The sequence below is a fragment of the Bombus affinis genome, unplaced genomic scaffold (assembly GCF_024516045.1).
Source record: "Bombus affinis isolate iyBomAffi1 unplaced genomic scaffold, iyBomAffi1.2 ctg00000075.1, whole genome shotgun sequence".
NCBI classification, from domain to species: Eukaryota; Metazoa; Arthropoda; class Insecta; order Hymenoptera; family Apidae; genus Bombus; species Bombus affinis.
In genome coordinates, this window is record NW_026108825.1 from 667578 (window position 1) to 689220 (window position 21643).

A 21643-nucleotide genomic window follows, 5' to 3' on the forward strand; every position below is an offset into this window, starting at 1 on the left:
CGACGTACTTTAATGTCTGACCGTCCAGACCCAAACGTCATTAGAGAACCCTCAATAAAACTAAGGCCCACCATAAACCGATTCTCATTAGCTTGCAGAAACCTTGAATCCTGCAAGCATTTTCGGTTTATAGCGGGTACTTAAAAGGTCCTTAGGTTTATTGAACGTTCTTAAATATTACGGAGTAAGCTGGTAGTTATGACGGGAAAAATTGTTAATTATATGACAAGGAAAATCAGGCATTTAGAGATTAGAAACATCTGGGTTTTCCCACGAGTCATGCCGTTAGGATGCTTCCATATCCCAACTTCAACCGTTAACGTCTTAGCTAATGGTAACGGGGATCTGTGTCCTCATGTTCATAACGGAAAGTACGAACAACGAATCAGCTTACTTCGTTCAAAACCTCCATCGTCATTGACACAGGTAGACGTACGAGTCAGTCGTTCGTAGTAGTACGAGTTAGTCGTTCGAGTAGTACGAATCAGTCAGTCGTTCGAGTCAGTCGTCAGTGCAAGCCACCCAAGTCAAACAGTCGGAGTCAAGCAGTCGACGTCTCCTCATTCAGTCTTTCGGTTGATCCTGTTGATTCGATTCAGTCAAAGTTGGATCTGATCAATCGCCACATCTACTACGACCCACGAGCCTTCCTCTCTCAGATTGGCAGTCAGAATCTGAGCAAGATCCAGGCAATCTTCAGACTCAACGACGTTACTATTGTGTGTGATTAAACGAAGCTGTTGGAGAAAAATATAATCATAACCCTACCAATCACGGAGTTATATTAATTCAACCACCCCTATTATCTTAACGGAAATCAGGGGATCGATCTACTCGCGGCGTCGATCATTAGAATCGTAACGGGAATTTACGACTCCCGTTGACGTGTTTCCTCGCGATTGCGTCTCCCCGCGATAGCTCGAAAATACATGGTCCTTCGAGCCGGATCACGTGCCAGTGTCAAGTAAGTGTCCACACACAGTGCCACGTGTTCCCTTTGAATCCAACAGCGGAAGTGTATCACTCCATTAAGGTCAGCGACGTCAGGAGCAACACCTTCAAAAGATATACACACTGGTCGAGGCACGCAACCAGGCAGCGTCCCGACGTAACTGAGTAATCAATTTAAGAAGATTTCAAGTCGATCCACATCCCGAATCATGCCGACCCCAGCTAAGATCAACAACTTGAGGAAACGACGTGATAAATTGTTCGAAGGCACGTTAACGACTATAAGGGACCGCATCGATAGATACGAACAGTCAGGCATGCAAGATCTTGCATATTTGAGATCATCTCAAGCCCTACTCAAAACCGGGTGGAAACGATTCCTATCACTCCAGGACGAGTTGGACGACATCGAGGACGAGGATATCGTTCAGGAACGCGTAGCGTCGGAACAGTACAGTTCCCTGGACGAGAGAATACAGCATCTCCGGGAAGGAAAGCCATCTTCAATCCCGCCGCCATCAAAGGGCACCGATTTTCCCGAAGCGAAAATGCATTTACCAGAAATGCGGCTACCAGCATTCGACGGGAAATTCGAAAATTGGAACGCATTTTTTAACACATTCAACTCGACTATCGACATGAACTCTCACCTAACCACCTTACAAAAATTCCATTATGTGCGGGCTTCCTTAGTAGGGGAAGCCGCGAGTTGTGTGAATTCTCTAGTTTTCCATGAGGAGAACTATCCGAAGGCGCTGAGCCTTCTCAAGCAGAGGTACGATTGTCCGCGACGCATCGTGTCATGCCATGGATTTGCAATCATTGACTACTCAAAGCTGACGCATTGTTCTCCAATGGCCCTAAGAGACTTGGCCAATGTCGTAAGACAGAACCTCGACGCACTAAGCAGTTTGGGACAAACCGTACATCCGAATAGCCTCATTCTTAATCTCATCAGCTCCAAACTACCCGATTACGTCAGGCAACAATGGGAGCTAACCTTGACCAACAAGGAGGTGCCTCAATACACCGATTTGCTAGATTACCTCGAGAATCTAGCGCTCACAGGCATCTCACCTTCCGATATCAAACAAATTAAAACACCGGACCAATCCAAAAGAATCCGACAGCGTAAGACACGAGGACAGACATTCACCGCATCCCGGGTCAAGAATTCCTGCCATTCTTGCAAGGGCCAACACTCCATTTGGCATTGCGACGCCTTCAGAGCCAAAAGCGTCAGTGAACGCTTGAAGGAGGTCAAAAGTGCACTCCTGTGTCTGAACTGCCTGAGTGCGGGACACACAACTCGGGATTGTCATGCCGGGTCTTGTAGGGTGTGTGGAGGTCGCCATCATACAATGCTACATCGGGACAGGCAAAAGGTAAGGTCGACTTCCTCCAATTCAGATCAAGGTTCCTCCCCTTCCAGCAGGAGATCATCGACATCCCCGTCAAAGACTCGGAAGGTCGCAAGGAAGCACAACCCAAGGACTTCACGGACTTCAAGTCCATCAACCAGTCCGAGACAGACACACAATTGACGCCAGGCACGCCGAACCCCAACAAGGACCGATCAAACCCGACCATCAGATCCCAAATTATTGTGCAATGACCTAGTAATTACAGCACAAGTTAACATGCTGACCGACAAACGGCAACCTATTCGTTGCCGTGCGTTGCTCGATACTGGATCCAGCATGAACTTCATTACTAGAAGACTAGCCGATTCCCTTGGAATAAAACAAAAGAAGTGTTCGGTCCCAATTGGGGTTCTCGATACTTTAACGACGACGGCAAGGCGATACATAACGGCTACGATCACGTCAACCGACGGCAGCTATGAACGTACAATAACGTTCCTCGTCATTCCGGCTATCTCGACCCTGATCCCAAGTCAACACATCGATCGCTCGACATTGGAAATACCAAAGAATATCAATCTGGCCGATCCACGATTTCATGTGCCAGGTCCGATCGATGTCTTACTGAGTTCAGGTACGACACTTGCTTCGATGTGCGTCGGACAGATTAATCTGACGCGACCAGACGAGCCGGAACTGCGTTTACAGAAAACCCGATTCGGCTGGGTAATCGGGGGGAGTCCAACTTACCAAATCGCGACAAATGCATTCCACGCCTCCACAACGGCTCTGCAAGCTGATCTCGCGCGGTTTTGGGAAATCGACGAAGGACCCCCGATTCAACATCTCTCAGAGGCAGAGCGACGATGCGAAAAACACTTCCGAGATCACGTCCGACGCACCAGCGAAGGACGATACATTGTCGCCCTTCCATTTCACAGCCAGCTCCCATCCCTTGGATCAACCAAGGCACTAGCGATGAGACGACTCGCATCACTCCACCGCCGATTCCAACGCGATAACTCATACGAAATCGCGTACAGTAATGTGATCCAAGAGTACATAGACTTGGGTCACGCGACGAAGATCGACCCTGGTCACCTCGCTAATCACGAGTATTGTCTGCCACATCACAGCGTGATCAAGGAATCAAGCGACACCACTAAGCTCCGGGTTGTGTTCGATGGATCAGCGGCAAGCAACACTGGAGTATTGCTAAACGATACTTTGCTCACCGGACCAAAGTTGCAGGAGGATCTATTCGACATCCTACTTAGATTCCGGTCTCACCAGTATGTTCTAACTGGCGATATTGAAAAAATGTATCGCCAGATATTGATACGCCCAGAAGATAGGAAATATCAACAAATTCTGTGGCGCAATTCCGACGGTGAGATCGACTCCTATCAACTTAACACCGTGACGTTTGGGTTGTCAGCCGCTCCATACTTGGCCATACGGTGTCTCAAACAATTGGCAGACGACGAGGGACACCAATTCCCGCGAGCATCACTGGTATTAAAGCGAGACTTCTACGTAGACGACGCCCTCACCGGAGCTGATACGAAGGAAGAGGTACTGTCGATTCGGAAGGAGCTCACCGACCTTCTGCAATCAGGCGGCTTCAATATTAGAGGATGGGCGTCCAACGATTCGGACGTACTGAAGGGGCTATCCGAACAAGACAAATGCCGGAAGCTACAATTAGGTGAGTCTCAGACCCTAAAAACCCTCGGGGTTTTTTGGGAGTCCCAAGTTGATTCAATCCTCTATTCGGTCGATACCCTAGCTGATCTCCCACGCGTTACAAAGCGATCAATAAGTTCGGTGATCGCCAGAATTTATGATCCATTAGGATTGCTAGCTCCAGTGATAATTCGAGCAAAGATTATTTTGCAACATATATGGTCATTAAAGATCAACTGGGATGAATCACTTCCCGCGGATTTGCATACGGAATGGAGCCGGTACTACACCCAATTAGCGTTGATAAACAACGTCCGGTTTCCACGAAAAGCTGTAATACCAGCAGCGACTAGGATGGAACTCCACGGGTTTTGCGATGCCAGCGAGAAGGCTTACGGAGCCTGCGTCTATCTCCGCACCATTAGTTCCGACGGCTCCATCCAATCCCATCTACTCACCGCGAAGTCAAAGGTCGCTCCGCTCAAAACACAGACGATCCCACGACTCGAACTGAGCGGAGCACTCCGTCTGGCTACCCTGATCGCATCAATCCAGAAGGCCCTGACGATCGAGATCTCTCGGATCGTATACTGGACTGATTCCACCATCGTGCTCCAGTGGATCAAAACCTCGCCGCATATGTTAAAAACATTTGTGGCGAAACGAGTAGCCGAGATCCAACTCAAGACTAACCTCTCCGATTGGCGTCATGTACCCACCGCCGACAACCCAGCGGACCTCATCTCACGAGGTCAGACGCCCAAGGAGTTCCTGCGCCCGTCCATTTGGAAAAATGGACCAGAATGGCTCCAGCAAAACGAAGAGCATTGGCCAACATGGAACCCAACTACGTCGGGCGAAATTCCTGAGCAACAGAGGTCACCCTGCCTGGCAGCGAACCCAGTCGACCATACGATATTAGAAAAATACTCGTCATGGTCAAAACTAACCAGAGTCGTCGCTCGCTGCTTTCGATGGAGACAGAAGCAAAGCCGGGCAGTATCTCTAACAGTAGATGAGCTCATTTCGGCAGAAAATAGATTGCTTAGACTCCTACAAAACATCCATTTTTCGAAGGAGATTCGCTCACTACAAAAAGATCGGACCACGTCCGTGGGAGGGAAACTCCAACGCCTAAATCCTTTCCTCGACAATGAAGGGATAATACGAGTCGGAGGATGACTCACTAACTCACAGATGCCCTTCCACCAAAGGCATCCGATCATTCTGCCAAAATCATCAGTGACTGAGCTCATTATCGACCAGGAGCATCGACGCAACCATCATTCCGGAACCCAGGCCACACTATACACTATTAGACAACGTTATTGGCCTGTCGACGGCCGAAGCCAAGTATGGCGCACCATCAAGAACTGCGTCCGTTGTTGCCGAGCCAATCCACCATCAGTAGAATATCTGATGGGAGACCTGCCGGAGTCACGGATCACCGAGTCGCGGCCCTTTACGAACATCGGGGTTGATTATTGCGGCCCGTTCTATGTCAAGGAGAGAAGGGATCGTAATCGCCGAAGGGTAAAGGTGTACGTCGCCATATTCATATGCCTGGCTACCAAAACCGTTCATATCGAATTAGTGAGCGATCTGACAACCGACGCATTCCTTGCCGCGCTCCGCCGGTTTATCTCTCGGAGAGGACATTGTGCGACCATCCTTTCGGACAACGGAACTAACTTCGTCGGAGCAAACAGGGAGTTGAAAGAACTTCACCTCCTATTACAATCCGACGACCATCAAGAAAGGGTGCAGACCTTCCTCACCGATCGGCAGATACAGTGGTCATTCAACCCTCCGAATTCACCACATTTTGGCGGTTTATGGGAAGCCGCGGTGAAATCATTTAAACGGCATCTTATTCGCACCGTTGGCACGGAACTCTTGACCTTCGAGCATCTCAATACTCTGGTTATTGAGATCGAAGCGATGTTGAATTCCCGTCCACTTACTCCCATCTCAACAGATCCTAACGATCTCCCAGTCCTCACTCCCGGACATTTTTTGTTAGGCGACACATTTACCAACATTCGGGAACGAGATCTTAGGACAATCCAACCAAGCCACTTATCTAACTGGCAACGTATCCATCAGCTTAAGCAGGAATTTTGGAGTCGATGGCACCGAGAATATCTCAACGAATTAACCAGCCGTAGCAAATGGTACAAGGGCAAACATGGCATTCGTGAGGGCACAATCGTAATTCTCCGAGAAGACAACGTTCCACCTATGCATTGGCCCTTGGGCCGCGTCATTAAGGTCCACCCAGGAGCCGACGGAATTATACGGACAGCCACGGTGAAGACAGCGACGAGCATCCTGGATCGCGGCGTCAAACGATTGATTCCACTACCCTGTCAACCGGAATCGGAGGAACCCGGACAACCACGAACAGCGGAGAACGCAGACGAAAGTTCCCCCTGATACCATCCATGGACTTTTGATCGGGATTCTCTCAACGGGGGGAGGATGTTACGTCGCGTGAAGAGGTCCGCGCGACGTACTTTAATGTCTGACCGTCCAGACCCAAACGTCATTAGAGAACCCTCAATAAAACTAAGGCCCACCATAAACCGATTCTCATTAGCTTGCAGAAACCTTGAATCCTGCAAGCATTTTCGGTTTATAGCGGGTACTTAAAAGGTCCTTAGGTTTATTGAACGTTCTTAAATATTACGGAGTAAGCTGGTAGTTATGACGGGAAAAATTGTTAATTATATGACAAGGAAAATCAGGCATTTAGAGATTAGAAACATCTGGGTTTTCCCACGAGTCATGCCGTTAGGATGCTTCCATATCCCAACTTCAACCGTTAACGTCTTAGCTAATGGTAACGGGGATCTGTGTCCTCATGTTCATAACGGAAAGTACGAACAACGAATCAGCTTACTTCGTTCAAAACCTCCATCGTCATTGACACAGGTAGACGTACGAGTCAGTCGTTCGTAGTAGTACGAGTTAGTCGTTCGAGTAGTACGAATCAGTCAGTCGTTCGAGTCAGTCGTCAGTGCAAGCCACCCAAGTCAAACAGTCGGAGTCAAGCAGTCGACGTCTCCTCATTCAATCTTTCGGTTGATCCTGTTGATTCGATTCAGTCAAAGTTGGATCTGATCAATCGCCACATCTACTACGACCCACGAGCCTTCCTCTCTCAGATTGGCAGTCAGAATCTGAGCAAGATCCAGGCAATCTTCAGACTCAACGACGTTACTATTGTGTGTGATTAAACGAAGCTGTTGGAGAAAAATATGATCATAACCCTACCAATCACGGAGTTATATTAATTCAACCACCCCTATTATCTTAACGGAAATCAGGGGATCGATCTACTCGCGGCGTCGATCATTAGGATCGTAACGGGAATTTACGACTCCCGTTGACGTGTTTCCTCGCGATTGCGTCACCCCGCGATAGCTCGAAAATACAACTGCTGTTCCACACGGTTGAAGGTTCTTCCATCTTCGAATGAGATTTCGCGTCAACCGGGAAAGATAGCGGCGTTCGAGCGAATCCCAGCGTGAAATTGTTGGATGATTAAAGTGGCCGGAGATCGGTTTACCGGCTCTCTGTCGAATTAAACGAGACACTTCGAGTTTAAGGGATGATTCAAAGTTTGAACAGTTTCATTACACCTTGTGTTCATCCGTTCTGAATATCTCGAGTGGGTAAAATAGTAGATAAGTGAATTCAATCGACAAAAGTTCAGTTAGTCGGATATTAAATAAAACTTCCTTCCAACAAATAGAGTCCAAGTGAATGAAATCCTGCTTCTATTTCTGCAGTTCTACTTCTGTTCCCAAAATTCTATTTCCAAAAAGTTTATTTATTTAAAAACAGAATAATATTTTCGAGTAATTTCTATATTGAAAACTCCAACTTTATGACACGTCGTTGAACCACTGGCGATGATATAAATTTTTAAAATCTGGGGCAGACTCTTACGTACGGCCTTAATTGTAGTTAGATCAATTAGTGACCTTGCTTAACGCTTTACGACCCTACTGAATTGTATTTCACCTACTACACTTATCGTAAATTGTCTCAAAGCTGAATGACGTCAGATTAATTGGCCCCCAACGACATGTTTTTTTGGAAAAAGGTGCATTATTGCCAACGTACACATTGCTAAGGCGATAAAATCGGGAGAGAAATTTCGAGAATGTAACGAGTCAACAATGGCTACCTTGGAACGATATCAATTGCGCTCGAGAGGCGATGAATCGTCAATTCGCGTGAACTATCATTTACAGGCATAAATTTGCTTAAATTCCTTTGCCAAAGAATTGTGTACATGTTCGTGTGTAAACACGAGTTTGCATTGTCTTTCGTGGATCGAGGGACGCCAATTATCAAGTATGCTTTTACTATTATGCAGCTCACAAAAGACCCTTGCCTATAGTGCCTGAAATACTCGAGAGTATTCCTTTTTCCACGACATTCGCGAGAATGCGCTCGCCTGGATTTATGTCGGCGCCTACTTGATTAAATTAACCGCATAAAATGCTCGCACAATTCCTTTGAATATCCTTCAATTGTGTTACATCCTTTAGGACATTTTCGTTCCAACCATTATTTTTATTGCTATGAAATTGGTTAAATATCTTAAGGTGAGATTGTCTCGTGTAACAACAACAAGAGTAGTGATTATTATGAATTTTCTTTTTAGTCTAACTATCGGTTACGCGGTAAATACTAGACCTTTTTAAGATATAAATAGATAGTTTTTAAGTACAGATGTAATTTGTTTGCTTTATTTTTAATTTAATGATAATTATTTTTCGGGTCATTATTATTTCCTTCCTCTACGTTAAGGCTGTCTCTATATAGTCGTCTTTGTCCGGATAATCCTCTCTAAATTCCTATAATCTTGGTGCTTTTGCAACACTAAACTCAAAGGAAACATAGCGACACATCTACTATCGATGCCATTAACAACCAAAGTTTCACTCAAGCTCCTCCTACTCATATTTTCTACGATACTGTACCTATTCGCGTAGGAATTTAGTAACGCACAATTGATACTGTTTTCTACGGAATTAAGAAATTTCAAGGTTCTCTTCTCTGATGAAATTTCCACATTGACTTTGTTAAGGATTATGATGGAATGAAACATTTGGTCAAAGCGAAGAGAAGTATCGTTAGCTGGAAACTCTGCTATCGGAAGCGATACCGGTGGAATTATAAGCATCAAAGCCACTCATTACGGTGGAATTATGCAGGCACGATAGAAAAAGGTATTACCACGAAAATCCACGTGTTCGGTTAACGAGGTCACCCAGCACCGCCGTTAACGTTTTTCACACGGCAGAAATGCACTCCTTTATATTCTCTTTCTTTCCGTGAATCGTGAATTTTTATTGATGGCGGTTTTATATAGCGTACGTGAAGGTATAAGCAGCGAAAATCTCATTAGATCGCTGTTGGTCCATAGTATCCAAGTCGTTTCAAGTTGCTTGTTAAAGTGCGCGCAAGAATATCGTCATCTCTTTGTTATCCTCTTATACATATACCGTTAGCTCAGCTTGAAAATAGATAAAAATCCATAATTGTTATAAAACTCCGTAAGTGCAATAATTAAAGTTCCGATAATTCTAATTAAATTTTGCCTATTCTCGCCTATTATCGAAAATGAGAGAGGAATTATTATCAATAAGCGCGCTATCAATAAGCGAGACTCTACTACGTGCGCACGTAGTGTACTCTTGATTTTGAATTATTACCGAATAATGTCGTACCTTTGAGAAGCAAATAATAATCAGTTAGAAGATTTCTAACGAACGTCATTAGAATTTTACAGACGATTCGACGAAATAGTATCTTGTGTTGACAGAAATTTTGTCTCGAGGTTTCAATTTTATCTCGGATAATGTATTTTTGAAAAACAAATAATAACCGATCAGAAAATTTCTACTATTAACGTCAATCGAATTTTATAAATCAATTCGACGAGATAGTATTCCGTGTTATCAGAAATTTACAGGAAATTTTTCAACTGTGACTCGACGTACGTAAGTCCGTAGCCAATGGAAACGTTTAGACGCTGAACAACGAGCCGCGATACGCCTCGTGAAATCGCTTACGCGTGTTCAGATTTCGTTGTTTGTGCAATCGGTACACGTAACAGACTTATTGAAGTCAGGCGCTAGAATTTCCTCCATTAGAAGAGCTGATGTGCCTGCCTTATGAAATCCATAATGTTCAATGGGAATGTCTGTCTTTTATGATGATCTTATTGCACTGTTTGAAAGCGGTATGATTAAATCGATAATATGGAAATTCTCATGAAATAGGAAATTCTTGTGGCTTTCGAAACAATTTCGATTTAGGATCGCCAGGAGTTCCGCGGCTCGGGTAATTAGCAATTGAGTAACGTGTGCTAGAATTAAGTAATCAGCCAGCGTCTCGGACACAATGCGAGCCTGGTGCAATTAAACACGCCTTAATGAAGAATAAGTCGCGAACGCTATGCTACAGCTAAATTAAATCATCAAGCTGGATATTTCTCCGTATTCCTGCTAACGTCGTTGTGTTTAATCGAGCTGATTTTGCGCAAGAGAGCGTGTAACACATTACAGAAGAAAAATAAATATTTGATGTCGGCGAGATATCGTGGACAATAAAAAAAAAAATACTATCGAGAGAGCGGAAGGCGTTAATAGTAAAAACGTGGAGGAGATATTGCGTGAAAAGGCTTGGAGCCTTTCATAGGATGTTCTTCGTTGCTCAAACACTACCAAACAACTTCTTTATACACTGTGAAACTATCATCTTCCATATTCATCTGATTGTTCAAAGGAAAAATATGAAATAGCTAAACAAATGACGAAATTTATCGAGTACTCTTTTTCATGTATATACATGTCGGAGATGGAAAAACACCGGAACCTCTCCTTGGATTCTCGGGAATACCGTAATGTCGTAATTTAGATTAAACAAATGTCGCTCCGATTGTTCGAGGTTTATGATAGTGAGCTTGGGCTCGAGGCGACAACCAGTCGCCGAACGTAGCCGCGGTCAAGGGATGAACGTTTTGTCTAACAAAGGCATGAAGTAACTCTATAGCTCTCCTTAAAAGAAATACTTAGGACGGGGCACGACGGTAAGCATTTCAACGATTTCTGTCCCGTGGCTCGCCACACGCAGACTCTATTCTTCGAGTAAGATGATTACCAGATGTCGACGCGTCTCCACAGTACATGTTCAGCTAGCCCGAGGACCTGCTATAAATCTTAAGATCTGTTTAACTAAAGTCCTTCAAACCGACAAACAGTCCTCGTCCCAACTACGAGAAAATAGGAGAAATCTATTTTCTCACGAACGACGCTTCCTCTTCTCGAACTTTCTTTTAAGGGCGACTAGCACCCTTCCCTAACCACCAACATGGAAATTGACCAATTAACAGTAACGCCAATTTCCCTCACTTTCCGAATGAAGGCTTTTCTCCAGGAATCCGATGATTTCGTGCCCTTAGGCACACCCGTCATAGTTTTCCTCGACAGCGTTACCGTGATGGAGAACCACTCTCCGGTACGATCTCAAAGACGATTCAAGTAACTCTCAGATACGTAGTGATTGCCTCATGCATTAACATTGAGTACAACTTAGACGCTAAAGAAGAGTAGAGTTCGTCATCCCGTTGACCGTGGATTCGTTATTGAGCCTAGGATCATCGTCATTAGCTTTTCGAGTATCAAATTATCGCGATTACTTGTCCAATTCCATCATGGTCGTGTTTGCACTGGTAAATATCTCCTCTATTGCATAATGATCACGTCTAGTGTCAATAGGGATTCGTTTTACGCCCTTAACCCTAACTCTAATCGTAACGCCAATCCGACATCAGAAGTGGGATCAGTGCCGATTATAACAGTGTTAGAATTTACGACCATCGTGCGCGAGTAACCCAGTCGCTAGTGCAAAATCGAGTGTGAAACCTAACAAGTTTTCGCTACCACGTTTTAACCCTTAAAATCGCACGTTCCGACCCGGCTGCACGGGGCGCAACTGTCAACCTAATTATGAAAGGAAACCGTAATTTCAATAACGAGTGGCGAGTCGACTTCTACGTACTGGAAGCATCATCGGGTAGAACAAGTCATCTGGGTGAGTCGTTTCCATTTTACTCCGATTCGGGAGCCGAGCGTTCACTAATTAAAGAGTCCGTGGCCTCGAGATTTCTGGCAAAAGAATGACTGACATATTAGTAATGCGAGGAGTAGGAAATACTTGTATTAAACATACGCCTCCCATTTGTTCATCGTGTGTATTAATGATTTTTACATCGAAAATAATTTCTCATGTCCTTGCTGATAGTTATCTAAAATATATCGCGATTAGTTGCGGAACTCTAAGTCTGGGTTTTGACGTAACATTACACAAAATAGCCTCGCTATGTGTAAAACAAAAATAATTAATGTCTGTAATGAAACCACTGCAAACGAGATCGTCGTTAATGAAGCTGACACTGATGTACATGGTAATAATAAAAGTCGATCAATTTCTCTTCTCGACAAATTCAAAGATTCATTCGTTACGGATTCCCTACGTATTTGCGTAAATACAGGCCGGTTAGAAATACGATTAATTGATCCTAACACCACCGTAGGAGGAAGTCCTTATAGACTTAGCGAGGAGGAGCGGAGAGCGGTACGTGAGATAACAAGCGTTCTAATTAAAGCAAAGATTATAAGGCCTAGTAATTCGCCATTAGCGAGCCGTAACTCGTGAAGAAAAAAAAACGGCTCAGATAGATTACGAGTGGATCCCCGAGATCTAAATCAAAGTATCGTCGCGGATCGGTACCCTTACTCCTTATTGCGGATCAAGTCGCGAGATTGCAAGAGGCGAGATATTTTATTAGCCTGGATATGGCCAGCGGGTTTTACCAAATTTCTATTTATCTTAATCCAACGGAGTTTACAGCGTTCGTTACTCCGAGAGACAATATGAGTAGATAACGATGCCGTTTGGACTGAAAAATTGCACCGTCCGTCTTTCGGAGGGTCATTCGCAAGGCCTTAGGTGACCTCGCTCATTCGTACGTTGTTATTTATTTCAATGACGTCCTAATTATTGCCAACTCGATAGATCAAGCTTTAGAAAGATTGAACACCGTATTAGATACCCTCGTAAAAGCCGGATTCTCTTTTAATTTTGCGAAACGTTCTTTTCTAAAGACATCGGTGCTCTATTTGCGATATGTAATTCATAACGGAGAAGTTCGTCCTAACCCGGGTAAAATACACACCTTAAGTTCTTCACCTGTGCCAACGAACGTTACACAGTTCAGGCAGTTCATAGGGTTAGCTCCGTACTTCCGAAAATTCATCCCTAAATTCTCACAGACGATGAAACCCCTGTATGCGCTCATCTCAGATAACAGAAATATAACTTGGACAGATAGACACGAGAAAATAAGACAACAGGTAGTTTCCGCCCTGACCGACGCGCCGGTGCTAACGATATTCAACCCCAATTACCCGATAGAACTACATACTGACGCTAGCTCGGAGAGTTACGGGGTGATTTTGACGCATCAAGCCGAAGGTAAGAACAAGGTAATAGAGTATTACAGTAAAAGAACCAGCCCCGCGGAATCCAGATATCACTCCTATGAACTCAATACATTAGCTATCGTAAACGCCGTAAAACATTTCTGTCACTATCTATAGGGACGGGAATTTCTTGTCGTCACGGATTGCAACTCGTTGAAAGCATCGAGTGATAAAGTACATTTAAATGACAGGGACCATAGGTGATGGGCTTACTTGCAGACTTTTATTTTTGACATTATGTATCGGGAAAGTAAACGGACGGCTCACAAATTTCTTGTCGCGAAACCCTACAGGCGTTGACCCTATTAAATTCGACAAAATCAAAGAGAAAATAGTTGACTGGCCGAAATTTCGGAAGATTGGCTATTAGCGGGACAACGTTGTGATTCTCAAACCTTGGAAATCGTCAAGGAATTGTAAAACGATGAGCTCGCGGGAGACATCGCGAATACATACGAATTACGGTCCGGTACTCTTTACCGTAGGATACAAAGGAAAGGCAGGACTTTCTGTTTACCTATAGTCTTAGGAGGTTTTAGTTAGTCTGTTGTTAACCATGTGCACCAGTCAATTATGCACTTAGGTTGGGAGAAAACGCTCGAGAAACTGTACGAGTATTACTGGTTCGAAGGGATAGCGAAGTACGTTCGCCGATTCATTGAGAACTGTCATGCTTGTCAAGTTTCGAAAGCTAGTTCAGGTAAGATACAAGCCGAACTACATCCTATACCTAAGACCAGCATACCCTGGCATACGGTCCACATGGACATAACAGGCAAGTTGAGTGGTAAAAGCGATTCAAAGGAGTACGTCATTGTTTTGATCGATGTGTTCACTAAATTCGTATACCTGCATCATACTCGTAAGATAGATTCCCGTAACACCATTAAAGCGCTTAAACCCGCTATATTTTTATTCGGAAGTCCCTGCCGGATAATAGCAGATCAGGAAAGATGTTCTAAGGGTAATGAATTTCGAGAATTCTGCGAAAGCAAACGAATTAAAGTTCACTTGATAGCGACCGATGATAGAGCCAATAAACAGGTATAGCGTGTTATGCGTACATTGAAAATACGTTCACGACAGTAGAAACGACCGGGCGGCCGTGGCAAGACGCGATTGGGGAAATACAGCTGGCGTTGAACTGCACCACCAACCGCGTGACTAATTCGAGCCCTTTACAACTACTAATCGGTAGAACAGCGAGACCGTACGACCTATTGCTACCCGACAATATCGAAGAAAAGGAAGTTAATATCTCCGATGTAAGACAGCAGGCTGTATAGAACATAGAGAGTAAAGCCCAGTACAACAAGGAAAGATTTGATAGAAACAAAGCTAAAGTGGTTAGGTTTAACCTCGGCGATTTCGTACTACGCAAAAACGAGGAAAGAAACCAAACCAAGCTAGAGCCGAAATTCAAGGGTCCATTCGTAATAACAGAGATTTTGGAAGGAGATAGATATATTTTAAAAACGCTAGACGGCAAACGATCCTATAAAGACAGTCATGACAGATTAAGAAAAATGCCGGACAGTCGCGTTTCCGCTGAGTTGGACGTCGGTAGTGACGGCAATAACAGTGACCACGACGACATGAGTACCTCGATCTCGGAAGATCCTTAGCACAAAGACCGTAGCACCTTACGGAGTATGTTATGAAGCTCGGTAAAGGGGCAAGTGCTGTGTTCACGCGCACCATGAGCTATAGTGTTATGAGGCTCGGTAAAGGGGCAAGTGATGTGTTCGCGCACACCATGAGCTATAGTGTTATGAGGCTCGATAAAGGGGTAAGTGATGTGTTCAGGCGCACCATGAGCTATAGAGTTATGAAGCTCGGTAAAGGGGCAAGTGATGTGTTCACGCGCACCATGAGCTATAGTGTTATGAAGCTCGGTAAAGGGGCAAGTGATGTGTTCACGCGCACCACGAGTTATAGAGTTATGAAGCTCAACTAAGGGGCAAGTGATGTGTTCACGCGCACCATGAGCTATAGTGTTACGAAGTTTGGTGCGGTCGTGCGATCTAGAAAAACGAGATCCATTGGGGTGCGAAATCGAGACTGGTCCATTTCGCCGTTATGACCCGACTGATAACCCACAGGATGCAACTAGCACTTCCAATACTAATTACAACTAATTAATACTAATTAATACTAATTAATACTAGTTACAACGTTACTAATTCATGTTCTCTTCTATTCCTTTTGTTGTCAAACCTCCGAACAAAATTTTGTTGTTACACTGGACCCTCAGCTTATTTAGACATTAAGTTAAATTGTAAACAATGCTAATTGTACCGAACCTAATGTTAGAAAGACTCAATCTTGTAGCTGCACCCGAGGACGTGTGATAGTCAGAATGGCCGTGTCGGAGATGGAAAAACACCGGAACCTCTCCTTGGATTCTCGGGAATACCGTAATGTCGTAATTTAGATTAAACAAATGTCGCTCCGATTGTTCGAGGTTTATGATAGTGAGCTTGGGCTCGAGGCGACAACCAGTCGCCGAACGTAGCCGCGGTCAAGGGATGAACGTTTTGTCTAACAAAGGCATGAAGTAACTCTATAGCTCTCCTTAAAAGAAATACTTAGGACGGGGCACGACGGTAAGCATTTCAACGATTTCTGTCCCGTGGCTCGCCACACGCAGACTCTATTCTTCGAGTAAGATGATTACCAGATGTCGACGCGTCTCCACAGTACATGTTCAGCTAGCCCGAGGACCTGCTATAAATCTTAAGATCTGTTTAACTAAAGTCCTTCAAACCGACAAACAGTCCTCGTCCCAACTACGAGAAAATAGGAGAAATCTATTTTCTCACGAACGACGCTTCCTCTTCTCGAACTTTCTTTTAAGGGCGACTAGCACCCTTCCCTAACCACCAACATGGAAATTGACCAATTAACAGTAACGCCAATTTCCCTCACTTTCCGAATGAAGGCAGAAACCAGTGAAGTTCGGTGACGATGTTATCGCAGAGGAAAACTATTGCTGAGTGTTGGTCGCCTAGTGAGGTCGCTTGTGGGTGGAAAGGAATGTTGAACATGAAAAAAACCCCGACCTTCCCATTTTTACCTTGTGCAGTAATAATCATAAGGAACGTCTCGACTTGCATATATTTTATAACAATTAAGGGCCCTAATGGTAAAATATAAATGTTTAGTTTTATAATAGTTCCTTAGGATTATTGTGGTCCAGCTAATTATATTTGCATAGCTAATGGCCGCCTCGACCGGGGAATGGATTCTGAGTCACTGGACGTAACAATAGATAAATATAGAAAATACCTAAAATACAGTAATCATAATATAGTATTTGATGAGCGAAGAAAATCTCTACATTTTTATTCAAGTCTATTTATTCAATTGCGTCGATAAACATGTTGATGAGTTGCATAAACAACTATGATCGATAGATAACAAACTTGCACAACATTCTCTCACAGGTTTTGAAAAGAAAAACAAAGAAGAACGGAAGAAATCAAGAAAGTTCCAGGAATATCTCTTTCCTCTTCCTCTTTTCTTCAAATTATATCTTTAGCGGTTCTAATGGTTTCTGGTATCTTGTGAACACACATATACATTCCACGTTGTTCAGCACGCACGTGCGCATACAAGTTGGAAAGGTTACGCAACAAGTTTGTATTCTACGAAAAATGGAATAGGCACTGCCGTGTATCAGCGCAGCTAATCGAGCAGCTTCAGCCATTCGCAAGAAAAAATTAAAAAAAGAAGGAAAGAGAGATTCTCTGATGAGGGTCGGTTATGTAACTTGGACAAGCATTACACGAAAGAGTCCAGGGAATGCAGGTCGTACTTGCAATTGTGGAACTTGCACGAGAGAAAAAAGCGGTGCAATTTTGATGGGCCCATACGTGCTCAGAAATTGTGTAAATGGCAGGGATTCGATTGCACAAACGTGTTTATCACTTCTATGACTATTACGGTGAAGGAGATCAGCCAGAAGTGATCCAGTCGTTATATCGCCTCACGATTTCCGTTCCAATCGACCGCGAAGGCGTCCAAGATTAATGGACACTATAAATTAAATCTAACGGAGGAAATTGAAATAGTTAAACCATTCTATTTATCGTTTTGAATATATGATTAAGCGGACGTAAACAAATGTGCGTTTCAGTGGCGATTTTCCGTGTTTAGTGAATCTATTTTAGACGTGAGACATGTATCTATATTTCAAGGTATAACTCGAGGAAAATAAATTGATCCTTTAAAGATAGATATAAGATTTTAAAGTTGGCAATAAGAAGTTAAGAAATTAGGAAATTTGTTGCACGTTGCTGAAATGTGACAAAAATTGAGTTGTTGGTAGCTAATGACAGAATGCAAAGTCAACATGACACTTGTTTATTGATTGCACGGAGATGTGTATGTATATATGTTACTTCCACCCCGAGAAAGCGAAGAAGGGGAGAAAGTTACGAGAAAATCATTGGCTTCCCGCGTGCGCCATCGCGTCGTCTATGAAGATACGAAGACAAACAGACATGAGCATCCTGTCCAACTACTTACACCTCACACCAAGTCGAACATAATTTACAGTACGTTCGTCTGTTGATTTATGATTTAAATTACCCGTGAGAGAGTACATTCGAAGACACTTAACGGAAAGAGACGTCCTGTAGCGGAAGTTCGCCATATCTCTTCACCATGAATTTCCCCGTACTTTGAAGAATAAAATGTAAATGACTAATTGAGAAAATGAAACAAGTTCCGAGCACGTGTCTTGAGTAAATAGAATTTCGAAAAAAAAATAAAAGTAAAAAGATATTCAATTCTTTGACGATTCTCCTAACGAAGTATGAGATTTTCAATTGTTGGCGTCGATAAAAAAAAATGGAACTAAATTGCAACTTACAGTTACATGTTGATGTCGCATGACAAACTTCCTTTTATAGAGTTGATGTTGCAATATGAATTTCGACGGTTGTTTCAAGTTTATTTGTAGACATTGGCAAAATGAAGTAAGTAGATGCTGTTTAGTGTAGGAAAAAGCAGATGTTTAGTGCAGATGGAACAGGAACTGCTAGATAACGTGGAAAGAAATATTCTAAAAAGTTCGAAATGATGAATGATATTTTAGATAAATATTTAAGTATATATGGAAATATATGTATTTTGATATGATAAAAGGTTTGTTGTGTATTACTGCATTATCGTATGAAGAATTTTTTGTCTTCACTACGATGATTAGAAAAATATGTAAAACGTATCCAACATAATTAAACAATTGGAAGCTTATAAAATAATATAAAAATAAATAAGAAGTGATATAGATAGAAACAACATATATAAATACTGCTATCTTTTAAAATACTTGCAGTACAAAAATATGCTGAAACACGATATAATAAAAAATACTTTACTCTTCGATACAAAGGTAAAAATAAAAGAATGTAATTTTGCGTTTATGTACATCACTTTTCACAGCTCATTGTCCTTTTATTTACACCATCAATCGTTTCTTTCACCCAAGCACCAATTATTCACAATTATTGTTACGATATTTAGGAATATCAATGGAACTGCAACAAACAACATATTTGTGTTATATTTAAATTTATTATCAAACGAATTAAAATAATTTGTTTGTAATTACTTCGTGCCACCGTTCGTATGGACCTAATAAGGTTCAAAATTTGTGACTTTACTGTAGGAGGTTCTCCGAAGCCTTGAACATTTTGCCACGACGCCCAACCAACTATAACAATGTTTAAACAAAAATTAAGTAATATATTCCAACATACAAGTAAAAACATATACATATGATTTATATATTTATCATACTACGCGATATATGTAAATACAATAGATAACATAACCTACAAATTCTTCATTTCCATGCAGGGGAAAAGTTCAGTATAAAAGAATAATACACACAAAAATATGATGATATTGTGTACCTTTTGCAAGAAATCTTTCTTCGTTTAAATCGCAGATCGCATTCAAACACAACACAGTCGCTTCAAAAAGTGTCCAAAGTGTAAACGCCACATTATATCGATATGATGAATGATAACATTGAGAATATCACGCAGCGCCACTATCGTAGGGAAAGGTAAAACAGCTTCATACGCATCAAACAATCAATTTGTATTGATTAGGAACCGTCCTGCCATCTTCCGTGTTCAGATGGAAACTAGCAATTAAAAAAGTGGCGTTATGCGGGAAATTTGAATTAAAATTTATTTTTACTATGTCAAAATATATTTAGAGTAATCTCGAGCGATTTAAATATCGCTCGAGATTCCAAAAATAAGATAATCTTGGATTTCATCGATAACGTTTTACAAATGCTTGCAAAAATAGTACTATATGGAAACTAAGAGCCTTAAAACGATATTCGAAAGAATCAGTAGACTTTACAAGTAACTTAACAACGCGATAATACAACGGATGGTTGGGAGCATTATTCTATTTATAATAATTGAACGACAAAGCGCACCTTCTTGGCACTAACGCTTTTGGAACAGGAGTACGAGTGTTTCTAGACGATTCGACGCTCTCTTCTCAATTGAGTTACGTTAACGATTCATGTGTGCCGATTTAGTTATAGAACTTAGAGTTCATTTCATGCTACCCTCGATCGTTCATGACCTCTATCATCATTTTATCACGCGCCGTTCGAGGCACACGTTTATCACGTGTAAGGAAATTCGTGGATTTTAATATTCTGATATCGTTTTGCGTATGCAAAGAAAAGTCGGAATCTCCCATATCGTGATGAAAGTCACGGACGTATTTGACGTGTGCAAAAATCTTTCTTGTTTGTAGACGATAAGTATTCAGCAAAAGCTATGCTAACTCACAGCCTCGAACAAGTGTTGTATTACTGCAAAAAATTGCAACACAGACTAAACTCGCGTCGGCGGAAAGTATGCGTGAATCACGTGTACCAAATGTCACGTTTATGCAACTGTAGAAAATATTGCATTATGCTAGGTTTAAAAAAAAGTTTGAGACAAAACTATCATTAATTTCAGGAAAAATTTCCAACCTGTACAATGCACGTTTTATTTGGCAACAAGACAATATAGGAAAATTGTTCCAAAGCCAATGTTTCCTCGACTAATTTAGATCTTCCACGAATTCATTCAAATCATTCATCATCCCCTAACAGATAATAATATTTTTCATATACAACGATAACGACTGCCTTAATTTTAGCTATCTATATAAATCACAAGATACTCTGATTCATTTCTCCGATAATTACGCAAATCGTATGATTACAGATCTTCTGTCACATAAAAATGTGTACTTTTCAATAAACTAGACGCAGCAATAAACATACATTATAATCAAACTTATAGAATCAATTCTAAGAAATCGTATGATTCAAATCCACATCAGTGTGCGAACTATTTCCATAATTTATGCCGTATTAGACTGTACCTGCTGCAATTTCACAGGGTAATAACGCGTTACCATTCACCGACTGAATTAAATGACGCTGAATGTGAAGTACACGAGTCTGACCGCTCATGTTCGCTAAATATCATCGGAGAAATAGAAGAAACAAACGTGGACTTTGGTCGGTTAACGAACGAAGAAAAATGAGAAAGTCGATTTGTGAACGTTAGATACCGATCAAAGCAAATATTATTTCAATCGTCGCATAATTGCAAAAGAAATGATATTCAAAGCTTGCATCTTTTCATCCAAGTAGATTGTAAATAATTATCATTTGTTATTGCAATCCTGTTTTCAGTCCGAATCATGTATTATCTAATCTATTGCCTGCAATAAATAATACTTGGGTGACGTCGAAACTGTTACCCAGGAAGCAAGAGTAAAATGCTTAAGCCGTGCAATTATGAATTACGTGATACGTTACGGTAACAATTTATGAGGCATAAGGTCCAATGATGGAACGAGAGGAAAGAATGATTCTGGTATCAGTTCGTGTGAACTGAAGGCGTGTACAATTGTACACTTAAGAACGAAATTCTATGTTGTCATCGTTTCAAGAATTAATACGTTCATGGTCCAAATTAGACTAGTTTTTATAATACAATGTCTAAGTAATGTCTATAATAATGTCTAAGTAAAGCGATT

The 21643-nt window shown here is 42.2% G+C and overlaps 4 protein-coding genes across 5 annotated transcripts in view; 2 read left to right on the plus strand and 2 right to left on the minus strand.

The window, feature by feature from the left end:
- LOC126927110 (uncharacterized) overlaps nucleotides 1–21643 on the minus strand; it is a 332444-nt gene that overhangs the window by 308986 nt on the left and 1815 nt on the right. The gene's annotated exons all lie outside the window — the stretch shown is intronic.
- The window catches only part of LOC126927117 (6-phosphofructo-2-kinase/fructose-2,6-bisphosphatase-like), a 179804-nt gene that overhangs the window by 58938 nt on the left and 99223 nt on the right, over nucleotides 1–21643 (minus strand). The window lies entirely within an intron of this gene.
- Nucleotides 2592–5183, plus strand: LOC126927159 (uncharacterized). The gene has a single exon (XM_050743473.1). It carries the CDS (start codon nucleotides 2592–2594, stop codon nucleotides 5181–5183), a length of 2592 nt encoding a protein of 863 aa, XP_050599430.1.
- LOC126927160 (uncharacterized) lies at nucleotides 5199–6437 on the plus strand. The gene has a single exon (XM_050743474.1). The coding sequence runs from the start codon at nucleotides 5199–5201 to the stop codon at nucleotides 6435–6437; it is 1239 nt and encodes a 412-aa protein (XP_050599431.1).